The following is a 22,289-nucleotide window of genomic DNA, read 5'->3' as shown; positions in this document are numbered from 1 at the left end:
TTTGCTCTGACAGGCTGGATGAGCAGTTCTGCTGAGGCCACTTTTGCTGGCACAATCATGCTCCTTGCCAAAGATTTCGTGGTCATATGTAGCTCCAATCAGCACATTTATTGCAGTGGAACTGGAAATGCAGAAAGCAAACTGTTTTCTGAATGGCAGCAGTACACTCAGGCTTTGCAACAGAGGTCACTGATACCCCTCATCCTTACTCTGTATTTACTGGAACGGAAGAAGGATGTCCCTGAGCCCAGGGGATGCTTTTTCATAACGTATTCTATATATACAGCTATCTTTTTTCACTGTTGCAGTACTCTTCCACAGTACTGGCATCCAATTATAGATTGTTCCTGATTTACTGATGAAGATAATATTATTTCAATTGTGCCAAATGTCTTGAGTTTCTGATGCAGGTCAAGAACCGTATGCTGTTTACAGGACTCCTAGTGGGCCATGTTCCTATGGCTGTTTCTTTCCCCCTGGTTATTTTCTCCTCCTATTGCACTTATTTATTCATGTTTATTGGAAAATTCTCCTTGGGAGGATTACTGAAACCAGCAGTTTTAAATGATCTGTTGTCACTCTGACTAGTTCCATGCACAAGATCCCACTTTCTGCTGAGTTCCTCTTGACTTCCTTTCAGAACAGTTTTGAGCTTCATAAGTCCTGATTGCAGTTTGCTTTCTGCAATCAGTGTATTTGATGAAGGGGTTTTTTTTAGGGGGAAAAAAGCTTCTGAATAAGTGCGTTTAAGGTTTTGGTCACTTTGATCCATTTTGCCACCTGTAACACGTGCTGCAGCAGGGCTTTCTAATCTTCCCTGAAGTTCACTGTGAAGTCACCAGGAGGTGCTGGCTGTTCCTTGGGCACTTGTGGGAGACCTACACAAACAGTTCTCATCCTCAGTACTGGGAATGCTCCATTTCTGCGCTTACTTCTGATTTTAATTCCTTCTGACCATGTTTGAATTCTGAAAGCACATTGCTGTTCAGTCTGCTTTAGTCCCACAGAAGTATCCGCTTGCAGTTTCTCTCCGTAAGGGTCTGACATGAGTGTCTGCAGTATCTTTTGGACCTGAGCTATTAGCAGAAGTACAGAACTCAGCCAAGTGTTTCAAGCAGCAATGGAATGAGTTGGGCTCAGTGTGATCCCATCGACCCCCTGACGTCTGGTGAGGGATTGCAGCTCTTCCTCACGGAGCCTCCATCTCTGCAATCCCTCGGTATGAGGGGCCACGTCTCCTTGCCCTCTTTGTCTCACCAACATCTTTTTAGGGCACGCTTTTCCCTTCCTCACCTTTCTCTGTTGGGCTTTGCATGTGCTTGCAGACCTCCTCCAGGCAGCAGCATATTACTTTTTTTGGTTGTGTGTTTGGGTGCTGACCCTGCAGTTCTTCCTCAGAGCGAGCTGCACTGAGGCCTTACTTGGGACACTGAACACCTCGCTTTGTTTGCCATGTGTGGAGTGGGGCCGGTAACATTTCAAACACGGGGCTGCGGGATTTGTTGGAATCAACGGTGAGGTGTTTGTGGGATTGCTTAGCTACTGGGTTCAACAAGTGCGGGATTAAAACCCCACTGACCACCGTCGGGTCCCGAAGGAGCTGCGAGGTGTGCCTGGGCTTCCCTCTCCACCGCTTGAGGCGCGCCAGGAGCCGGCTGGGAGCCGTGAGGAGCGGCCGTGCAGCCCGGCCCCTTCCCGCCACGGTCCGCCGTTCCGGGGGACGCTTATCGCGGCGGACCCATGGCGGCCCGGCGGGCTGCGGTGAGCGCCGCGGTGCCTCACGGTGCTGCGGGGACGGCGGCCGCGCTGCCTGTCAGCCCCGCGGGATAGCCCCGGGTTGGGAGCGGGGTGGGCTGTGCGGAGAGAGCCTGCTGGGGGCCCGGGGTTGTCCCCGGCCGCGGGGTGCCCCTGCTGCACCCCCAGGCTTGGCACACCGCTTGCAGGCCCTCGCAGCCACCCGGACCGTGTGCTTCCTTTTCATCTTCTGGTTTAATTTGTGCTAAACCCGCGTTCTGGGGGTAAAACAGCTGTAGCTTTCCTTTCTTCAGAGGAGAGGGCGGATATGGAGCCATCCTGACAAAGCCAGGCAATATTGCAGCTGTGTTCCAGTAACTGTGGTCTTTTTCTCCCTCCTCTCAGTGAATCGCTGTTCTGTGCTGTGGTAGCTGAGAAGAACGGCTCATCATGCCGACGGTGGTGGTGATGGACGTGTCGCTCTCCATGACTCGGCCGGTGTCGGTGGAGGGCTCTGAGGAGTACCAGCGAAAGCACCTGGCAGTGCACGGCCTGACCATGCTGTTCGAGCACATGGCCACCAACTACAAGCTGGAGTTCACAGCTCTGGTGGTGTTCTCATCGCTCTGGGAGCTGATGGTGCCCTTCACCAGAGATTACAACACGCTGCAGGTAGGGTTTGTGGAACCTGAGAGCAATCAGTTGCCGATGTTGTTTCAGAATTACAGTAGAACAATGTGATTTCATACTGTCCTATCTACAGTGTCTTAATGGAGTGTTTTATCGTTGTTTGCTTTCACCTATCCTTAAATTAAAGATAAAATACTCACTACATTACAAGTTATACCTTTGCAGGTGTTGTCTCAAGTGTGGTTAATTAAGTTAAAAGTGGGGATGGAGAAAACCAGGAGAAGAGGGCTGCCTGAGGAAGCTTGTATATACAGCAGTGGTTCTGTGACTTTCGTGTTTTCCTCTGTACTTGTTGATTTACTCTTGATATAAGAGGCAGCAGACAGGAACATCTGAAATGTTTTTGAGTCAAGTGATTTGGTAGAGCGAAGATGCTTTTAACGGTATGTAGAAGGTGAAATGAGTGAAAAAGAGGAGAAAGTGATTTTAGGTCTGGAGGATGTGAGAGGCGGAAGGGAGACCATGGAAAGGAAAGAGCCTGAGAGGGACATTTCTTGTGAATGCTGTAAGGCACCAGATGTCTCTGAATCCACTCAAAATGATACATACCTGGTTACTGTGCATACTGTTAACAAGAAAGGGTACATCACTGCCACAAGGCAGCACGTTAGTTTTACAGCTGCACTCTTCTTACACTGTTGTGTTCAATGTGAAGTTTTCATTTTAAGAAGAAAAGCCTATTTATGGTTATAGAAACAGAATGGTGATATGAGTTTTGATTTCTGTTTCTCTCCGCTGCAGTGTTAAACAAGCTCTTTGTGGCCTGCTTTCTGGATCTCTTAGAAGTTAGAGTTGTTGCAACTCCTGGGAGGATTTATAGAGCTAGATTCCTTAGGGCTGTATGGTGAGGCCAGTACACTTTGTACTCTGAAGTGTCATGTCTTCATGGTCTCATTAATGAGGTCTTGTGCAGAAAAGAAATAAAGCTCGTTTTGTGAGATAAGGTGGTGGTTTGCATTGTGTTTGGAGTTTTTTCATCGTAATGTTCTTCCAGAATGCAAGCAGTTATTGTTCCTTAAATGTTGGAATAGAATTGGAAATAAATACTTTGTTAGACATTGCTTCAGTTTCCAACTGTCCTGTTTCTTTGATGCATTTTATTTTCTCCCTAAGACCTGTGTTCACAGTGATTAGTTCCTTCAAAGTCAGCCATCATAGTTCTCTCAAGATATTGTTCATTGTTTCTTTTATAACTGTGCAGGTCATATATAAGAACACAGCACTTTGTATTGTTTTGCAGTGCAGCTGTGTTACAAACCAAGGCAAAAATACTGACTTACCAGAGAACTGGGAATAACTTTTTTAGGTTTCCCGTTAGAGATATTTTACTCAGCAGTGACCAATCATTTGTTTGTCTGTACAGGAAGCCCTAAGTAATATGGATGATTATGACAAAACCTGTTTAGAGTCAGCACTACTTGGGGTTTGCAATATTGTCCAGCAGGAATGGGGTGCAGCAATTCCTTGCCAGGTATGACTTATTTTTCACTGTTTTTATTATCTCACATATTCTTTGTGTTTCCTGGAAGTTGAAGAAAGAAAATGCAATTTGAAAATTTGGAATACTCACACCACTCAGCTACTGGTACCACAGAAAGACAAAGAATTATTGTTCTGGATATATCTGAGATATTAACAGAAAGTAGTATTTATTATAACATTAAGCAGCAAAAATCCAGATAATTCTATGTCAAAGTGTGTTGCAGCAGAGAGAGAGAGAAGTGTCTGGGGACACTGTGTATCAATGGTGTTCTCTGTGTGTTATAAGATGTGGCCCCAGAGCCTTCTTTAGGAGGCTTGGCTTTTGATCTGGATGCAATCTTCTGTCCCAGGAGCCCTGGTCAGTTTGGAAGGAGTACAGTCACACATACAGTAACCTTTGTCTTTCTGTACCTGATGATTGCTAGGACTTGTAACAGTTCCAGATCTCAGGCAAGAGTATGGAGTACTGCTGACTGTGTTTTGATCTGTTCTCTCTCCCTGATGAGTCATTTTGGTGTGCATCTGCTCGCACGGTCCATCCAATCTTAGCAGTTCCCAGCATTCTGAATTTGCTGCCTCTGCTTTTAGCCCTCAATTTTCTGAATTTGCCATCTCTCGTGGCAAAATCTAGTGTTAGCCCCCAGTTTTCTGAGATGGTAAGAGCCTGTTGCTCTTTGGGTCAGGATTTAATTCAATTTAATTTTGCAGCTCAGTAGGCTGGGAACATCTCTCAATAGTCCTTTAGGAGAAAGAGGTGGAAGTTTATTGTCTAGGCAATACTTTGTAATATAACCAGGATAAAAGGCACCCTGGAGAAGCAGACATTCGATACAAAGAACTGGAACGATGTAACAGCCAAGCATGGATTAGTTCCCAGCAATTTCATCTCCTATTTGTGTCGTGTTTCATTGTACTGGAACTTCAGGTTATTGGGTGATGAAAGGCAGGGGGGAATGTACTGTGCAGAATTCTGTAACAGTAAAAAGCATTTCTGCTGAGCAGCAGATCAGATGGTGAGTAAAAATCTGGCTGTAACAGATACACACTTGTTTCAGTTGGATTTGATTTTCCTTATCTCTCAGCCAAAAAAAAAAATGCCTGCTGTTGCTGTACTGTTTTGAAAGAGGAGCTGTTCACTCCTCTGGAAACAACTGGGTCTCAGCTGAGTGTATATGGTTTTGTTACTTGGGGTCACCTGCTAGGGCAGATTTCTACAGGGAGTAACTGTAGACTTGCTGGGGAATGGAAGAAGGTGCGTTTTTGCCTTCTGCTACAAAATGTGAGTGTACTGCAGCTGTATTTGTTAGCAAAGAATTCAAGTAATACATACTATGTTTTGAATGGTTACTAAGGCCTGTAGTGGAACTTGGGCTGCCCTCCAGCTTCTGCAGACAATTGGTTGTGGTTGGCTTTACCTTCTGTCTGCAGGTAAACCTGAAGCTCCTGGGTCCACCAGCAGCAGGCTGCTTTTTGGCTGTATGGTGACTGTGCTTTTAGCTTACTCTTTAAAATGGCTATACTTGTGCAGACCCAGTGTGTTTCTAGCTATAGAATTTGAATTTTAGTACAACTTTAGCCTTAGTACAGTGAAGTGTGTGTTTGTAATGTGTGCGATTTAATTGCAGTGGTTACATCTATTACTTCTCATTTATGTACCTGGGAAGTTTACTCTCAGTTCTGTAGCAGAGGAATCGCAGGGTAAGTAGGGGTTTGCAGTATAGAAGTGCGTATTGCTAGGAAGGCTGCTGCAACGAGTCGATGTTTAGTTGCCCTCTACAGATAGAAGCACGTCCCTGCCTGAAAATGCTAATCTGGTCTCTCTCTTTCAAGGTTGTCCTTGTCACTGATGGCTGCCTGGGGATTGGCAGAGGCTCCCTGCGGCATTCTCTGGCTACTCACAACCAGCGAAGCGAAAGCAATCGATTTCCATTGCCTTTCCCTTTCCCTTCCAAGCTGTATGTCATGTGCATGGCAAACCTCGAAGAGGTGATGTCGTCAGCCTGTACCTTCTTTGTTATGCTGGTTAATTACTGTTCTTATCTGACCTAATAATTAGATTGGCACAAAGCACGCTTTGAAATTCTTGTGTTTAAAGCTTAGTTGATGTTCAGTATTTAACATAGTTATTTGGTAAAACTGAATGGTAGTATCTTTTTTGAAAGTTAGTTTTGCACTCATAAAGTTGCCTGTCTTTATTAATCATATCAGTGTCTTCCTGGAAAATATTATGTAGTTTCTATTTATCTATTTATGTTATTATCTGTACTTAATTTCCGATTAAATTCCTAAATAAATATGTTGCAGAGATGATCAACACTTAAAACAGCAGAATTGTTTGGAAATTTGAATAAGCAGAACTCGGAGTCTCCAGGAGAGAGTGCTCAAGCCAACTTCTGCTCATTTTGAGTGAATCTTTTGAAAATCTCTGTACTAGATTTAAAAATCTGCTATAGTTAGGATTCTGTTAAATACAAACGTTTAAAAGTAAACTCATATAGATTAAAGTTTCTTAACTTACATTTTATTAATAGCTTTGCTTTTACCTTGACAGCTACGCTTTTCTACTTAGGGATTCAATAGATATTTCATCTTCAGGGTCTCTGTCAAGATTGATCCTCTCTATTAAGCAATGGGTTGAAGTATTGTTTACACATCAGTTATTGGTACAATGTTTGAAGTAAATCTTCAACTGATAACTTGAGGTGCTTTCACAAGCATTCTCTAGAAACTCAAGGAGAAAGATTTATCTTTCCTCTCATAAACTGTATTGTCCTGAAAGGAGCTGGAGACTTAGAATTACCAATAAAAAGATGTGGTATTTAAGGCATTCCTGTGCTCTTGAAGACTGAGAGCTTCTGTGATTGTTAGTTGCTTGAACCTTGCTTTTGAAGCAGAACGTAATGAGATAAAGCAATGTATCTTGTGTTTCTGGTCAAAATACTGTATCTGCATGTAAACACAACATGAGGGCATTTCCTAGGAGGTAAAGAACATTGCTTTATGCAGAAAGGAGTAAGGTAACAACATTTTGCTGTGTTGTTTATATTCTCTGAAAACATGCTTGTTAAGAAAAGTCAGAGTAAAATGAATGAAAATAAAGCTTAACCAAAACATTTTGCTTTGTTTGTGCAGCTTCAGAGCACGGATTCCTTAGACTGCTTGGAACGGCTCATAGACCTAAACAATGGGGAAGGGCAGATTTTTACCATTGATGGCCCCCTTTGCCTGAAGAATGTACAGTCTATGTTTGGGTTAGTAGACAGTCTGCCTCTGTGAGATTTCCAGTAAAGAAAACAAATGTAACATAAAAAGGATGGATGATACCCGATGATCTCATTTTTTTTCCTTGTTCTAGAAAGCTGATAGACCTGGCTTATACGCCATTCCATGCTGTTCTCAAGTGTGGCCACTTAACATCTGATGTGCAAGTATTTCCCAGACCAGAACCTTTCATTATAGATGAGGAAATAGACCCCATTCCTAAAGCAATTAATACAGGTAAGAAAATTTTGTTTGCTTTTTAGTTAAATATATTTGATTTCAACCTTTTCACTATTTATCTTATCCTGTATGGTTACTGTTTCACCTGCTTTCTTTCTGCAAAGATCAATCACTGATGATACAGTTTCTTGGTATGTGTGGCACCAGACAATTCTGTGTTTGTCTGGCAGTGTGGTTCATGGATAACTGTGTGTTTGTGTTGGAAATTATGTGTGTCATGATATTATATATGGATACTTGTGTTTTACTATCCCTGTGAAGGTCAGAGTTCTGCTGTGCTGCCTTGGTCACTACTTGAGAAAGTTAGTGGTGTAAAAAGAAGTGGTGTTGAATTGGTTCTGAATACATTCAGCTGACTTAAACCTGTTGTCTCTCCACAGATCTAGAAATTGTTGGGTTTGTAGATATAGCTGACATTTCTAGCCCTCCTGTCTTATCCAGACACTTGGTACTGCCTATTGCACTTAACAGAGGTAAGCAAATTCTTGTACCGAAAACTGCTTTAAGCTTCCCCTCTAATGGCTGTGGTGGTTTTGTTGAGAAGGAAATGTTATGCTTTATGCCAAATGTCTCTAAGGACACGTTTACATGTTTGCATTAAGATCAAAACCTTGGACAGAAGATCTTTCCTTTTCTGAACAGTATGTTCTTGGGAAAAACCATCTGTACACAAAGCAGTGAATTAGTAGAGAGAACAGTGTCATTATACCATTGTTATGGGTAGAGAATATGAAACTTAAAGCTACAAATACTTATGGGTCATGAAGTATGTGGTGTGAGATGAATAATTAATACTGGCTTCTAAATGGTTCTTGGAATGATTTCTTGCTGTGAAAAATCTGATCTGAGTAATGTCTAGATTGCTCAGTTGTTCTTCAGCATTGCTGCTCGCTGAGTCGAAGTATATATGAATCTCTATAAACAACTTGTGCAGGCTTCGAGAACGATTGAGCATGTTTGTGGCTTGCAGCAACTCGTCTGCTAAGAAGGGCTTCCCAAGTTCTTTTATCAAGGTCTTGGAATGGAATTAAAAGAAACTGAGATTTCTTCTGATAAAGAACAGTGAAAGCACCAGATGTGCTTCCGTCTCTGCATTAGCACTCTTATCCTGCTAGGCCTTTCATTTTAAAAGATATTGACAGTTACATCATAGCTGTATTCAATTGCTGAAACACAGTAAGTTTCTCATAATGGCCACAAATTGTATAGGGAGAGGTGGACTTGAAATTCAGGATGCTTCAGAAGCAGCCGTGTTATTAATTGCCACTCTTGGTGCCTTTGCATTTCACTTCCAGTTTCTTCAGAGGTTTATTTGAAGAGTTATTTGTTAAATGTCAGAAGTTTTGTGATCAGAATGCAGTAGAATAATCATATAACATTATATTGTCACTTTGTCCCAACAGTTAGCAGCCATTTGTTCTAGAAAAGTGTTTATTGAAGGTTATGTTGTTGAATAGAGCTGTTTTTATTCAGTCTCATTCAGCTGAAGCAGAAGGGTTTGCCAGTCACTGCCACTTCTGGTTGCTCTTTTTTGCTCCTTTGTCTGGGATTACCTGCCCTCTCACGAAATGGATTGGGTAACTTAAATAAACAATCAAATAAAAACATGAATCTTGATTAATGCAGCTTATTTTGACTGGCACAAGCTGTGGAGTGATTGTATAAAGAGCTCTGTGAGTAGATCAGATGGCAGCTGCAGCCAGGTGGCTGGAAGGTTAGGGAGCACTAGTAGTCTCTTCAGTTTTTGCTGCTGTGATAAGCACTAGTGGTCGTGTTCAAAAAATGTGATATTACAATACCATGAGTTCTCAGAATAGCTTGGGCATGGGAACAGCAGCCTTTCCTAAGACAGGAAGCCACTTAAAAAGTATATTTGCAGAATGAAGCTTGGGTTAAAGGTTCTTCATGGTAGAGGATACGGGATGGTAGTGTTGTGGGAATAGAAGTACTGTGTTTGAATTTATGTTGTCCCTCTGTTTGCTTTCCTTCCCCAGAAGGTGATGAGGTGGGACCCGGCATCACAGATGACACCGAAGATGAGAATTCAGCTAATCAGATTGCTGGGAAAATTCCCAACTTCTGTGTTTTGTTACATGGGAGCCTGAAAGTGGAAGGCATGGTGGCTGTCGTCCAGTTGGGGTATGGAGCTGGATGTCTGCCTGAAAGATCTCTCTTACTTTGCTCATTTATGCTTCACCCTCTACAGAACTTGCATCACTAGGCAAAGCCAAGGATTTTTAACTGTAGAAGTGTTTCTGCCAGTATTAATTACAAATAGTGACTCTCCACACAGTGGAAGAAAGGCAAATTCTGTGTTAAGACAGTTGGAAAGTGTTCAGACTTTGGGATTTGCTCTTTTCAATAGGCCAGAATGGTATGGGATGCTCTATTCACAAGCTGATAGCAAGAAGAAATCAAACCTCATGATGTCACTCTTTGAACCTGGTCCTGAGCCCCTTCCATGGCTAGGGAAGATGGCGCAGCTTGGACCTATTTCAGGTACTGGTCACATTCATTGCAGTAACTTTGGAATTCAGCATTTTCTTGCATGAATGACCTTGCCAGATCTTATTCATGAAGTCTTTTTATTTCCTAGATGCGAAGGAAAATCCTTACGGAGATGATGACAATAAGAGTCCTTTCCCCTTGCAGCCCAAGAACAAGCGCAGTTATGCACAGAACGTTACTGTGTGGATTAAACCAAGTGGCCTCCAGGTACAGGTTTTGGACTGATGCTTTACTCTAATCAGCACTAGCTTTCTCAGCAGCAAAATGGAGTCTGTGTGTGTCTCATCCCACTTGATGTAATTGCTTTATTGCTTTCCTTTCATTTTTATAATAATTGCCTCTGTAAAATGCGATGATTAAAATGCAATCAGAAAGCATAGTTTGTTTAATGAAAGCTGCATCTGGCTTTGTTTATTGGATTTAGTATAATTACTGCTTGTTTCAGTCTTCGTGAGCTGAAGTCTCGTCAGTGGTCAGGATTATTTACCAATAAGTAGTTGTGGACATTTTTCTGCAGCTTACCCAACAGTTGACAAGATCTTTTCTTTCCTTTCTGCAGACTGATGTACAGAAGATCTTGAGAAATGCACGGAAACTCCCTGAAAAAACTCAGACTTTCTATAAAGTGAGTCTTCTTACAGGCCAGCCTGAATTTTTGATCCGTAGTGATAGTGGTGCGTCTGACCAAGGAGCACGTACTGTCATCTGTGGGGTGTTCATTCTGTGCAGGGTTTGAAGAGCTCTGCAGAAGCACACATTGTTCTGTAAAGGGACACCTTGGGTCCTTTTTATGGACTAGTTAAAGGGAGACAGGGAAGTCTGGTTTCCTGCCATTACATTTTTTGCCAGCCAGGGTGACAGATATGTCACGTTTACAGGTGACCCTCATGATCCCTGCTACTTTGATGGTGAACTTCAGTGCAGATTTTATGCTTTTGTCCAGAGTCACCCTCACCAGTTACTTTGATAGTGAACTTACGTGCAGATCTTATGCTTTTGTCCAGACAGAAATAAGCTGAGGGATCAAAGAGGAATAAGAACATGAGTGTCTATCTGAGCCTGAAAGTATATCCTACATTTTTTCTACAAGAGAAGCAGAGAAACAAAATTCCAGGCACTTTTGCCCATATCATAAAAATCCATAATCTAGGCTGTCGCCAGAGGTGATTGTTGTTCCTCTTGTAAGCAAAGTACTGAAGCAGTTTATTACTGTAGTCTCCAGAGACCTGAAGAACGAATACACTTCCTAAATGCACACAGGCAGCCATCGTAGTTTACAATGAAGAAAAATAGATATTATGTTTTTCTGGGCACTGTGGTTAGAGGCAGCAATCAGCGAGGTCCGAGTTGGAAGCCACTCCCAGCAGGGACACAAAACAAGCACACACAATAGCTGAATGCACAGAAAGGAGAAGTGAGGAATTTCTAGGAAGGGATGAAGGGAAAACTAGCTATTTGCCTGTGCTACTGTAATCCTCATCCCTGAAGCATGAGCAGCTAGGCATCTTGCAGCAGCTCCCCTTAACACAGGTTATTTTCCTCTAATTGAATAAGCTTGCATTTAAAAATAAGAAATATAAATACATATCTTTTTAAAGCCACCATGAGACTTTGTATAAAAGGAGTTTTTATTCTTTGCAGGAACTTAACCGGTTGAGAAAGGCAGCTCTGGCCTTTGGCTTTTTGGACCTCTTGAAAGGTGTGGCAGACATGCTGGAGAGGGAGTGCACCCTGCTTCCTGACACGGCTCATCCTGACGCGGCGTTTCAGCTCACACACGCTGCTCAGCAGCTGAAAGTGGCAAGTACTGGGGCATCAGAATACACTGCCTATGATCATAACATTGCTCCTCTGCAGACAGACTTTCCCACTACTGGCACTGAACGAATGTGAAGTCTCCAATTTGGGAACTGCTCTAGATTAAGACTCATGTCACTCAAATTTTCTGGTCTTGTTTACTTTCTACGGCTTCTTTAATTACTGGAACTTCCTCTTATAACAGGGTTCTTCACTTGCATTAGTGCTCTCCAAATACATGTAGCTTGTCTGTGGTAGCTTCAGTCAGGCCTGGAAACTCTAGAAAGTGTTCCATAGCGAATGGTGTGTTGGATGATGGGTGGAAGTTGCATGTAAGGAGACAGAGAACATAGCATCACAGGCCTCAGACATTCTGTGGCTTTCAGCCTTTCCCAAATGTGGTTGATATAGAAATGAAATCAGTAGTAGAAGCATCCTAAAAGGCAGCTACTGTTACTTTACAGATGGATTTGAGTAGTCCAGAGAAAATGTGAGAGAATCACTGCACAAGATCAGATACACAGCTAATTTCAAGGTGTTATCACTAATTGCTAGTCTGTATGACAATAATGTACATTACTGGCAGTGCAGTGCTTATGCTTGTGAAAGTAACTTAATCCTTTGAGACAAATTTTTATTTGTGTAATTTTAATAAAAAAGAATACTTCAGGAAGTTTGTTTTGTTCCATTCTCGTAGCAACTTTGCTGTGTGCAACCTTAGCACATGCCTAAAACATCGACTTGGTGAAGGTTAGACTCCATCTGCTTATCATGAGTTAAGTAATAGATTATACAGCTTACTGCATTCAGGGAAAAAGCAAACAACTGAACTGATGCAAAATCTGGCTGTAAATCTTTATTAATAGAAACACATTCTTTCTGAAGGACTAAAACTCAGTCATTTAAGATCCATTACAGTTCGTACTAGGTACCACAATTTCACTGAGAAACATCATGTATGAATACATACAGATTTTATAACAGAAGTTTAAATGCCCAGTAAAGAAATTAAAATTGTGAAAGGGATCCTTGCTGTTCCAAGCCAGCTAATTCAGTCCTTCGGTGTACTTCAAACATACATACAGTGTGTACTGTAGTGAAATAGTGTGTAAGTAATGCTCAGCTCTTGAGAAAGTTACCTGCACTCTTCTCTGCAAGTGAGCCTCATGTATCTCTAAAGAGAAGTTTGCATCATGCCTCTTGTTGACAAAACACAATTGTGAAATGCAGTGTGGAGCTTGTATCAGTTTTTTGTTACAGTCTCTTTATAACACTATTTTCCTTCCTTTACAGTAATAATCACTGGGTCCATGTCATAAATAGTAAGCTGTTTGTTAACTTTAAGTATAGAAAATAACTTCCAGGAGGATTCATATCATTTCACAGTAGAAAAAGATAACACAAGTAGTAAGATGACACTTCCGCTAATCTCAGCTTTGGTGCCTTATCTGGATTGCTGGTATTGCTCGCAGTATCCTGGGGGCAGCAGCAGCTGTGAAGCAGCTTGTTTATAACCATAATTTTTCTAAACTAGATTAAAGGGACCGGAGGAGTCGAGAATCAACTACAGGAGGCTAGGTGTGAGGAAGGGCACATAGAAATGAAGTCAACTGAAACAGAAGTTTTCAGGTGAGAGAGTACACGACCTGGGATGTGAAGGGGACAGTCCTTGTTTAAAGCAAATACAGAGGAAAGGGTCCCTTCAAACCCTAGGTGGGATCTCCCTTACTGAGATATATGGCATGAAAATAATAGATTATTTGTTCAACCCATCACTCCATCCCATCAGGGAACAGCCAAGAAGGCATATACACAAATTTAAATGTGCAGCTGATAAAATGAAGTAGAAAGACATTCTTGATTGCTTCTCCAAGGCTATAAGGGAGCCACAGCCCTGGTAGGAACTATCAGAGGAGTTCAGTCTCCCAGAGCAGCTCCAGATTTTTACTGGAATGGGATGGAGTTCTTCTGGGGTTCACATGCTAGGAGAAAGCTGGTACCTGTATTTTCTTGTCTCCTTATATTTCAGTGCTGACATTATCAATCAGAAAAGCATTTCTGTCCATGGGACACAGCGGCAGCTTCCTTTCCCTACTGATGCTACAGGTATATGGGTGTTGGTACGGTCCACAAGATGCTTCTATTCTGTTAAGACTAACCTAGAAACAGACTAAACTGGTATGGTAGCACTTCGTTTGATGTCAGCTACTTACAGTTTTAATTCTGCAACATCAGTATGCTGCCTAAGAAAAGGGGGTGTGGGTGCTGAGGAAGTTTACCCCAACCGTTAATAACACCCAAAGAGTGACATCAGGCTGTGCTTCTCTTACTGTCAGGATGCACCCCAGGAACAGCATGGGCCAGCTAATGGTATGTCCCAACATCAGAAGTCCTATCTGCATGCAATACCGAAAGAGCAAATATCCAATTAAAATATAAACACTATTTCTATTTAGTGCTGCTCCACCGTTTATAAGCATATTATATGCAGATAATAGGATTTCTCCCTAATACAGTAGTTGATAGGATACAAGTTTAAATGCAGCTGTTCAGTGGTAAATGTCATACATGCATTTGATTGAAAGGGAACAAAATAGAGCATATGGGAATGTTACCTGAATTCACATGAATCTAGGATGATCATGTAATCTTACAAAATTCTTTACAGTGGATAAAACTGTATGAATGAGAGGCTTATCTTGTCATTGAGATAAGTTAGATAAGAAAGCACTGAAGTCCTCCTTTACTTCATCTTTCTCTTCTTTGGTCCGAGGTGCTGTTTCCTTTGCTTGTAGAGATATCGGAAGTTTACAAATAACCCTGAAAAAGAATGAAGTGTTTACATAGGACACTTCTGCATCACTTTCAAGCTAGATGGCTGCACCAAATTAAACAAAAAAAACCCACAGTAGTTTAATAGTTTAATGAAGGCTAGTGCTAGTGTTTTCTTGTGGGGTTAGGTGGGTTTGTCACTTAAAAATCTGTGCAGAACTGGGAAAGGATCAAACAAGTGTTTCAGTCAGTCTCAGGTGAAGGTGTTCTTTAAGCAAGGTCTGCAAGGGGGGGACCTAACGAAAGTTCAGCTTAACGTTACAGATGAGAGTCAACCTCCCTGACTCCAGTGATTTCTGAATTCGTAGACATACTGGCTGCATATACTACAAAGTTATCTTATGTTTAGGAAATATAACAAATAAACCAGGTATGTGAAACAATATTCTTTTTAAATACACTACTACTTGGACAGCCTTCCATAATTGTTTCCTACAAAAATATGTCATGTTATAATGCAGTTTAGTTAAATATTTTCTTAAATTTGGTAGTATGTTTAGAGTTCCGCTAAATTATTCTGAAGCTCAAACAATGTAAAAGGCTGAAATTAAGCGTACTGAGATTACAAATATATGTAAAAGTTACACTTTTAACTCAAATGAACTGTAGATAATGCAGCTAACTTGTTAATAAGGACTTCTCCTTAGGGGCAAGCCAGTGCTAATTGTAGCTGTGTTCCTTTCTCTCTGACAAGTATGTAAGTGAGCAATGAGGATGGCACTGAGCCTTGAGTAAGTTTGTGTTGTCAAGATCTCTGAGACATGGGAATTTATCTTTCTTAGGAAAAATATACTTAATCAGAGGAAGCTGCCCTTTCATTTTCAACAGTGAGAAATACAGTTAAATATCTTACCCAAAAACAAGGCTATAAGATACATCTGAAGCAAGAATGAAAACTGGATTGTGACATTCAGTGGATTTGGCAGTCCCAGACTAAATTTTCCTGTTTCACTGAAGATGGGAATGGATTGAATGAGACAGACAGCTGAAAGCAGAAAACCATGGTTATCAGACACAGGTAAAATGTTCATTATTTTACTTGTTAACATTTGAATCAAACCTATTTAAGGAATGTAGTATAATGGTACGCAGCTCCATCAGGCAGTAGAGCAGTTTAGTTACAAAAGTCTAAGCATGGTAAACTTGCCTGGCAAGACACTGTTCTTGTACACAACCATGTAGCCCGCGGGGGCTGTGCCAGCAGTGGTTACCATGTTGCAATAGCCCCAGAAAGGAAAGAGGCATGGTTTCTCCTCTACTAGGAATTAAGCAACCTACAGCCTACTCCTGGCTCACAGAAGCAAGCTCTGACAGGTATGATTACAACACATTTCTTGAATCTAGATGCTGAGCAGACAGGCATTTTAAAAATTCAGATGTTAAGACAGAAGAGTTCACCATAAAGTCCTCTCCCTGGGCTTCAAAGCTGAAGGGGAGCACAGCCCCACTGGGAAAGCACTATGCTTGTCTCAGAACAGGTTAGGATGCTTTTATAGGAAGAACTGGTTCCTGCCTGTTCTGTGCCAGTGATTTACAAGATAACTGCAAGGTCTCTTGTGCTGGTGCAAACCCCAGCACAACTGACCAAGCAGATGTAGCAGACAAGAGCAAAAACAGCACTTCAGCAAAGGGAAGTGAATGTTGTCTTCCTGTAATGCCTGCATGGTCTGCAGTGCAGTTGGTCACTTTGTTCCTCTAGCCTTTTGTTGCCTTTACTTTCCTCTCCAGTGCCCAAAACGATGACTTCTATTCACATCAAATTCAAGAAGTGTTTGCTTCAGTAAGGAAGATAGAAATTCTTATATCTGGTTCAGCTCAAAGCACACATCTACTTATCAGCTGAGCTGTTCTATTAGTCTTTAGTCCAGCAGCCAAGCCAAAAATGGAATTATTTGCCCAGAATTAACTTCATTTATTAAACTTTTTTGGGCATACCTTCTGCCAAGCCGCCTAGAGGGTACAGAGGGATCCAGCTGGTGTAACGGAGCCAAGTTAGAGGTTTCCATTCTATACCCATGCATGAAAGCATGTAATAGGGATACCTGAAGCCAATTAAGTGTGAAAAGAAACAGATATTGTTTAAAATAGAAGCTGCTACCAGAATTAAGTTTGCATATATCTGCAGTATAGAAAAGTCAACATAACTCCCAAGTGACACAAAAATAATCAAAAACCGTTCTTCTGGCTCTTGATGCACTCACCCTTATTTGGCAATTTACATAATTAATGCTCTTATTCTGATCATTTGGATGAATTTAACTGCCTGACTTGTTGAATATTTCAAAATATTTTCTTTGGAAAAGAGAAATAGAGCACAGTGCACCTCATTTAATCATGGTCTAAGCATACTTCAACTAGACGGCCGAGTTTTCCAAGAGAAAGCCACGTGTTTTTTCAGAGCAGCATTACCTTTTAGACTCCCATATTGTCCCAGCTTTTGGCTGTGACACCCAGTGTCTAAAGGGGTTTTACTCCCTAGGGCCAATTTCTGTGCCAGTCTTCCAAAAGGTACAAAGATCAAAATCTTTGTTAAAGGTTCTTGGAAGCAACCCCACTGTTCTGCACACACCCATTTAAAGAAAAATCCCACAGACCTGAACAGCTCAATGATGCTCCAGAAATAAAACAAGAAGAACACCACAGCTCTGCTCTGCATTTCCTCTAAGCTTCCAAGGACAACAAACAAAATAAAGTTTCTTCCAAATACCTGTTTAAGGAAAACAAATTATGGAACACTCACACTCTTTAACAAAAGAGCAATTCCTTGCTTTCAAAACCATGCAGATTATCTACTTTTCCAGTGCAAAACAGTTCTGTGCTTGGCATTTAATTATGCAGCTGAGCAGTCACATCTGATTTTTAAGCACACCTTTCTCTTCTAGGTCCAATGCAAGGGACCTCGTCTTAAATCATTTAACCTCACTTCTGTTCACAACAACCACAACCAGGATATAAAAGGGGAATCAAATCAAAATCATTTTCTTTTTGTTAGCTGATTCTTTCTTTTGTTGTTCCAAATTATCATACTTAATTGACAGAAGAAGACAGCCTCCCACATCAGAGTATGGGAAGCCTGGATATCTGCCACTTGAATAACAGATTCTCTAGTTCAGTGACAGTAAGATTATATTGCTTAGAAGTAAAATACACATTTACTTCAAACATGGGAGGAGCAAGAAGTACCTTAAAATACTACCTGTATTACAGCAGGAATCAGTGGTGATCTGACTAGTCCTATTAGTGAATTCAGGATTTCCATTAATGCCAGGGTCTGACAAAAGTACATCATGTCAGCAATAGTGTGAAATGTGTCATAGAAAGAATCTGTAAGACACAGGAAACTGTCTTAAGGACAAACAGCTCTTCGTATGCAGGAAGCATAGCTTTTGACACCTCAGCAGAACGAATTATTTTCACTTCAAAACCAAAAGAATTCTGCCCAGCTTATTTTCAAAATTACCGATATGGCAGTAAGCAAGAAGTTTTCTTCCATCTGATTTCTTTAGATGTAATCTTGGTGGAGTACAAGCATCATTCATTAGAATACACACCTGTCATTTCAAGAAAAGAGTATTTTCCTATCCTTGAAAATGTGATGGCTTTCATTGTGCACTCTGGTGATAGATTTACTACTTTATTTCCTAGGTATGTCTTCCTTTAGACATTGATATTTAAAAAGTATTAAAAAAAACACCCTGAAATGTGATAAAGTAGTGCTTATTACTTGCCTTTTCCTAAGATGAACAGTCGTACTGTCATGTTCACAAAAATCCAAGAGAATCCCAAAAACTGTACAAGATTATACATTATTAAGTATCCTTTCTTCAGGTGTTTGAAAGCTGAAATCAATAATAAATGCATCAGATGAGCAGACTACAATGCAAACACACTCCTGCAAACCAAGCTTTCTGTGAAAATACAGCTTACAAAAAGGGAAACTATTGATTGTGGCAAAAGAGTAGCTGTGTGCTTTGTGAGTTCTGCCTGCTTTTATCATCTGCTAGTAGAGAATTCTTGTTAGTCAGATTTTTAAACTCCTTAGGAACTGCAGGCAATTTTTATTGAATTTCTAAATTGCTCATAATACAAGGATCCTCCAGCATACACCAAGCCACTCAAAATTGCTCCATGAAATCACAAATGTGAGCAACAGAAGCTTTCTGAGCCCCCATCTCCCACACTAAAAAGGTACAGTTACTTACGGTCTTTTGGGACTCTGGATTCTATTTTCATTTTGTTAATCTTTTCTTCTTCCTTAAGATGAAGGATAAGGTTTTAGCGGGCGTTACTGTAATTAGCAACTGATTTGTTAACTACCCTACTGCAAAGCTAGTAGGTTTAAAACTCAGTTAAGCAGCCAATTGTTAGAAGGCTTAAATGTTCACCTGCATAAAACAGCACATTTCTCATCCACAATTAATGGTAAATGTAAAAGGTAGAGGTGTTAACTGGCTATACAGCCCTTCACTGTAGTATGTGGTGCTCTAACAGTTAGGTGCTTTTGCTGAAAAAGCCAGCTGATTTTGTGTTCACAATTATTACTGTTTCTTAGAACTGTTCCCTAAAATGTTTCACAGCCCACAGGAGAACTGAAGGGAACTGATTACATCCAGTCCAGGCTCCTCCTGCCCGTCACAGCTGCTTCTGTTGTTGCAGCAGCTCTTTTGCCTCTGCACTAACCTCAGTGGCTTGGAGGAGAATAGGACAGCATTTGTTTTAAACCAGTTAAGCAGAAATGTAGTCTGTTCTGTTAAAGTGCTTTCCAAGATGGGCTTTCACCTCCCTGCTGTATTAAGCTGCTTGAACTTACCATATGGTGGGAATGCACAGTCAGAGCCAGCCCTGCAGCTCAGGAAACAGTACTGTGGCAGTACACGTGGAAACAAGTTCCTGCTTTCTAGACAAGCAACGTCAGGACTGGTGTCTCTGACATTAATCTGACCCTCATATGGATCACACAGGACTGCTAGGGTGTAAGGCAAGAAGTTCAAGCCTTCAGCTGCAGGCATCAGCCAGCACAGAGCTAATCCTTGCTTTGTAATTGGCAGCACAAACCCTCGGAGCCCACAGGACTGACCTTCTCCTTCAGTTCCATTTCAGCATCTGATTCATCTAACCAGCGATCGAAGTCCGGAGCGAGGAAGAGCGGGCGTTTCTCTTGCTTGGTGAGCCTCTCCCACCAGTTACTCTCCTTTTTCTGCACAGTGATGTTGAGCTGCCTTTGAGTCACCCTGCACACGGGCTGGGGGCAGACAAGAGTACACATCAACAAGAGCCCTAAGCATCGAGCTCTGAGGCTGATACCTGAGCTCCCCACCAACAAAGCAGAGGTGACATAGATTGCTGCAGCACAGGCATCTCCCTGCTGCCCAAGACACGCCATGGAACTTGTGATTTGATGACCAACTGGAAGGCCTGCCTGCACTGCACAGCACTATCCTACCACAGACAGTCAGCACAGCCCCTGGCGCTAGCAATCCCACATAAAACCTACAGACCATGGCTTTAGGCATTCTTGTGTTTCATACTGTGAGCCACCCACTTCCTTTAGCCAGTGGTAAAAATAATGCTAGCGTCAGTCACAGGTACGTCTCCAAAACAGGGAATCCCACACGAAACCTGCTCTGGTGAGAGAAAGAGCCGTGAGCTGCATTTGTAACTGCATGTTCCCCCAGCACTCCTCTCTGTCAAGGCTGGCTCTGAGCTCCTAGGACATCTGAAGGCTGCAGCTGTAATTTACAGCTGCTACTGGCACAGGCTCTGTCCCTCACTGATGGCCACCCTCCGGCCTCCTCTTTGCCAAAGCAGCAGAGCCAAACCATGGATCCCGGAGTGACTGCAGAGGAGTAAGCAGCACAGATCCTCTGCTGGGAGCAGAGCCTGGAGTTCTTCCATGCCCTGGAGGGTTTTGAGAAATGAAGCCAGACTTCACAGCCACCTACAAGAGTTTGCTCTTCCAGCCAAGCTCTCTCCTATTGAACTACAACAGCAATTAAAACAATGTTTTGCAATAGGACCTGCAATGTGTCAGTACTGGCAACCCAAGGAATTCGTACAAACCGGAAACACCAGTTCTCATGAATTTATTTTGCTGGGCTGTAAAGGCAGCCACTCTGACACTTGGTACCGTGGTGTTCCTCCTCCTCTCCAAGGCATAGCTGCACCAGACAAACTATTGCAAGCATCTCCCACTATCTTGCTGCTTTAAATCCCTATAAAAACTGTAACTACTGTATAGCAGCTATGGTAAATTTAAGGTCCTGTTTCTATCGAGGCTCCCCCAGTGAGATGATCTGGGTTAAGGCAGGATGGTGGCTGAGCACAGCAACCCAGGACTGCTATGGGTTGCAATCAGTCACCAGGAAAACCTAACAGCACATCGTGGACTTCATGCACAGCCATTCTCTTCTCATGTTTCTCAAACAAACAAGCAAACCCAAAAACTTTTTCTCTGCAGAAGTTAGAAGAAGAAGAAGTACCTACTTTAGGCTCGACTGGCTCTAGGAACTCGATCTGAAACTCGTAGATGTTGTCCCCTTTGGCACCATGACCCTGAGCTAAAAAAACAAGAGCAGACAATCAGCACAAAGTGCCTAACGAGTCCCACACACCTTTAAAGTACATCTGATACACAGGAATATTCAGTGTTGTTTTTACAGTGCCTTCCCCTGCCCCACCAGGAGGAAAGATCACGGAATCACAGAACATCCCATGCTGGAAGGGATCCCAAAGACGAAACCCCCCAAGGCGTGGAGCTGCAGGAACCAAGGGAGCCACAGCTCTGCTGGGAGTCCGCACTGCCTGCTCGTGCGCGACGGAACCCGGCTGGGAAACCGCCGCTGGGAGCAGCGCTGCGGGCAGAGCTGAGTTTCCTTTCCGTCCGCACGCCGATCCCAGGCAGACACGTGTGGCCTATCGGGTGCCCGCCGCTGGCTCGCCAAGGAGGTGGCATCCACCGGGACAGAGGGAAAACGACCACAGAAATGACCAACCCGCACTGAAGGCAGCACCCCGACGTGCTCAGCAGCGAACCGAGCGTGCTGCCGGGCCGGGCCTTTTACCGAAGGAGCTGCTTTACCTTCCAAATGGGGCCGCGATAACGCGCACAGACGGGGCTTTGTGGGCTCGGCAGACGGACAGAAGGACACGGAAACGAACCCCACATGTAAATGCGGGGCGCAACGCTTTGCCTACGAGACAAGACACGGCCCGCAGCGGCCACAGCCCTACCTCGGAACCGCAGCACGTCGTCGGCGATGCTGACCTCCGGGTTCTGCAAAGGGACGAGTTCTGTTAGAGCCCGCACTACCGGCACTTCCGCCACAGCCCTCTGTGGGCCCTAACACGGCGCAGCGGAACCCCCTGACCGCCCCATTCCCGCCCCCCCGGTACCGACACCGGCACCTTCACGTCGCTCAGCTCCACGCGCAGGTACAGCTCGTGGTGCCGCTGCGCCCAGTGCACGTGCGGCCGGAGGCTGCAGCCCGCCATCGCCCAGCCCCACCGCGCGGCTCCGCTCCAGAGGCGGCGGGGGCTGCCGGTGCGCTTGCGCGGTGCGCACGGAGGTGTGTGGGGGGCGGCGGGGTTCTGTGTGCGCCTGCGCGGTGCGCGCGTCACCTCGGAGAGGTGCTGAGCTGAGGGAGGTGCGTTGGTGGAAGCTGAGGGCGCTGTAGTTGACCCGTGTGGGGTTGGATCCGTGTGGCTGTGCGTCCGTCCTTCTCAGAGTTCTAAGCCGGCCCTGAGGC

At 43.1% G+C, this 22,289-nt stretch overlaps 2 protein-coding genes across 2 annotated transcripts; one reads left to right on the top strand and one right to left on the bottom strand.

Moving 5' to 3' along the window:
- The first annotated feature begins 1,628 nt into the window (after positions 1-1,628).
- INTS14 (integrator complex subunit 14) lies at positions 1,629-12,385 on the top strand. The gene is made up of 12 exons (XM_085233560.1): positions 1,629-1,761; positions 2,140-2,406; positions 3,788-3,895; positions 5,737-5,892; positions 7,039-7,157; positions 7,262-7,404; positions 7,788-7,880; positions 9,402-9,546; positions 9,773-9,906; positions 10,004-10,122; positions 10,475-10,540; positions 11,557-12,385. Exons 2-12 carry the CDS (start codon positions 2,185-2,187, stop codon positions 11,806-11,808), a joined length of 1,557 nt encoding a protein of 518 aa, XP_085089686.1. The 5' UTR covers positions 1,629-1,761; positions 2,140-2,184; the 3' UTR covers positions 11,809-12,385.
- A 158-nt stretch (positions 12,386-12,543) lies between these two features.
- Positions 12,544-22,122, bottom strand: HACD3 (3-hydroxyacyl-CoA dehydratase 3). Its single transcript, XM_085233561.1, has 11 exons — positions 21,949-22,122; positions 21,775-21,817; positions 21,028-21,101; positions 19,622-19,786; positions 18,747-18,798; positions 18,273-18,383; positions 17,741-17,868; positions 17,139-17,251; positions 16,480-16,586; positions 15,398-15,529; positions 12,544-14,532 (listed from the first exon to the last, which is right to left on the bottom strand). Exons 1-11 carry the CDS (start codon positions 22,033-22,035, stop codon positions 14,456-14,458), a joined length of 1,089 nt encoding a protein of 362 aa, XP_085089687.1. The 5' UTR covers positions 22,036-22,122; the 3' UTR covers positions 12,544-14,455.
- Between the last annotated feature and the right edge of the window lie 167 nt (positions 22,123-22,289).

This window comes from Meleagris gallopavo, chromosome 12, assembly GCF_905368555.1.
Source record: "Meleagris gallopavo chromosome 12, MGAL_WU_HG_1.1, whole genome shotgun sequence".
Classification (NCBI taxonomy): domain Eukaryota; kingdom Metazoa; phylum Chordata; class Aves; order Galliformes; family Phasianidae; genus Meleagris; species Meleagris gallopavo.
The sequence above is the reverse complement of the archived record's forward strand: the minus strand, read 5'-3'. Positions and strand labels throughout refer to the sequence as shown.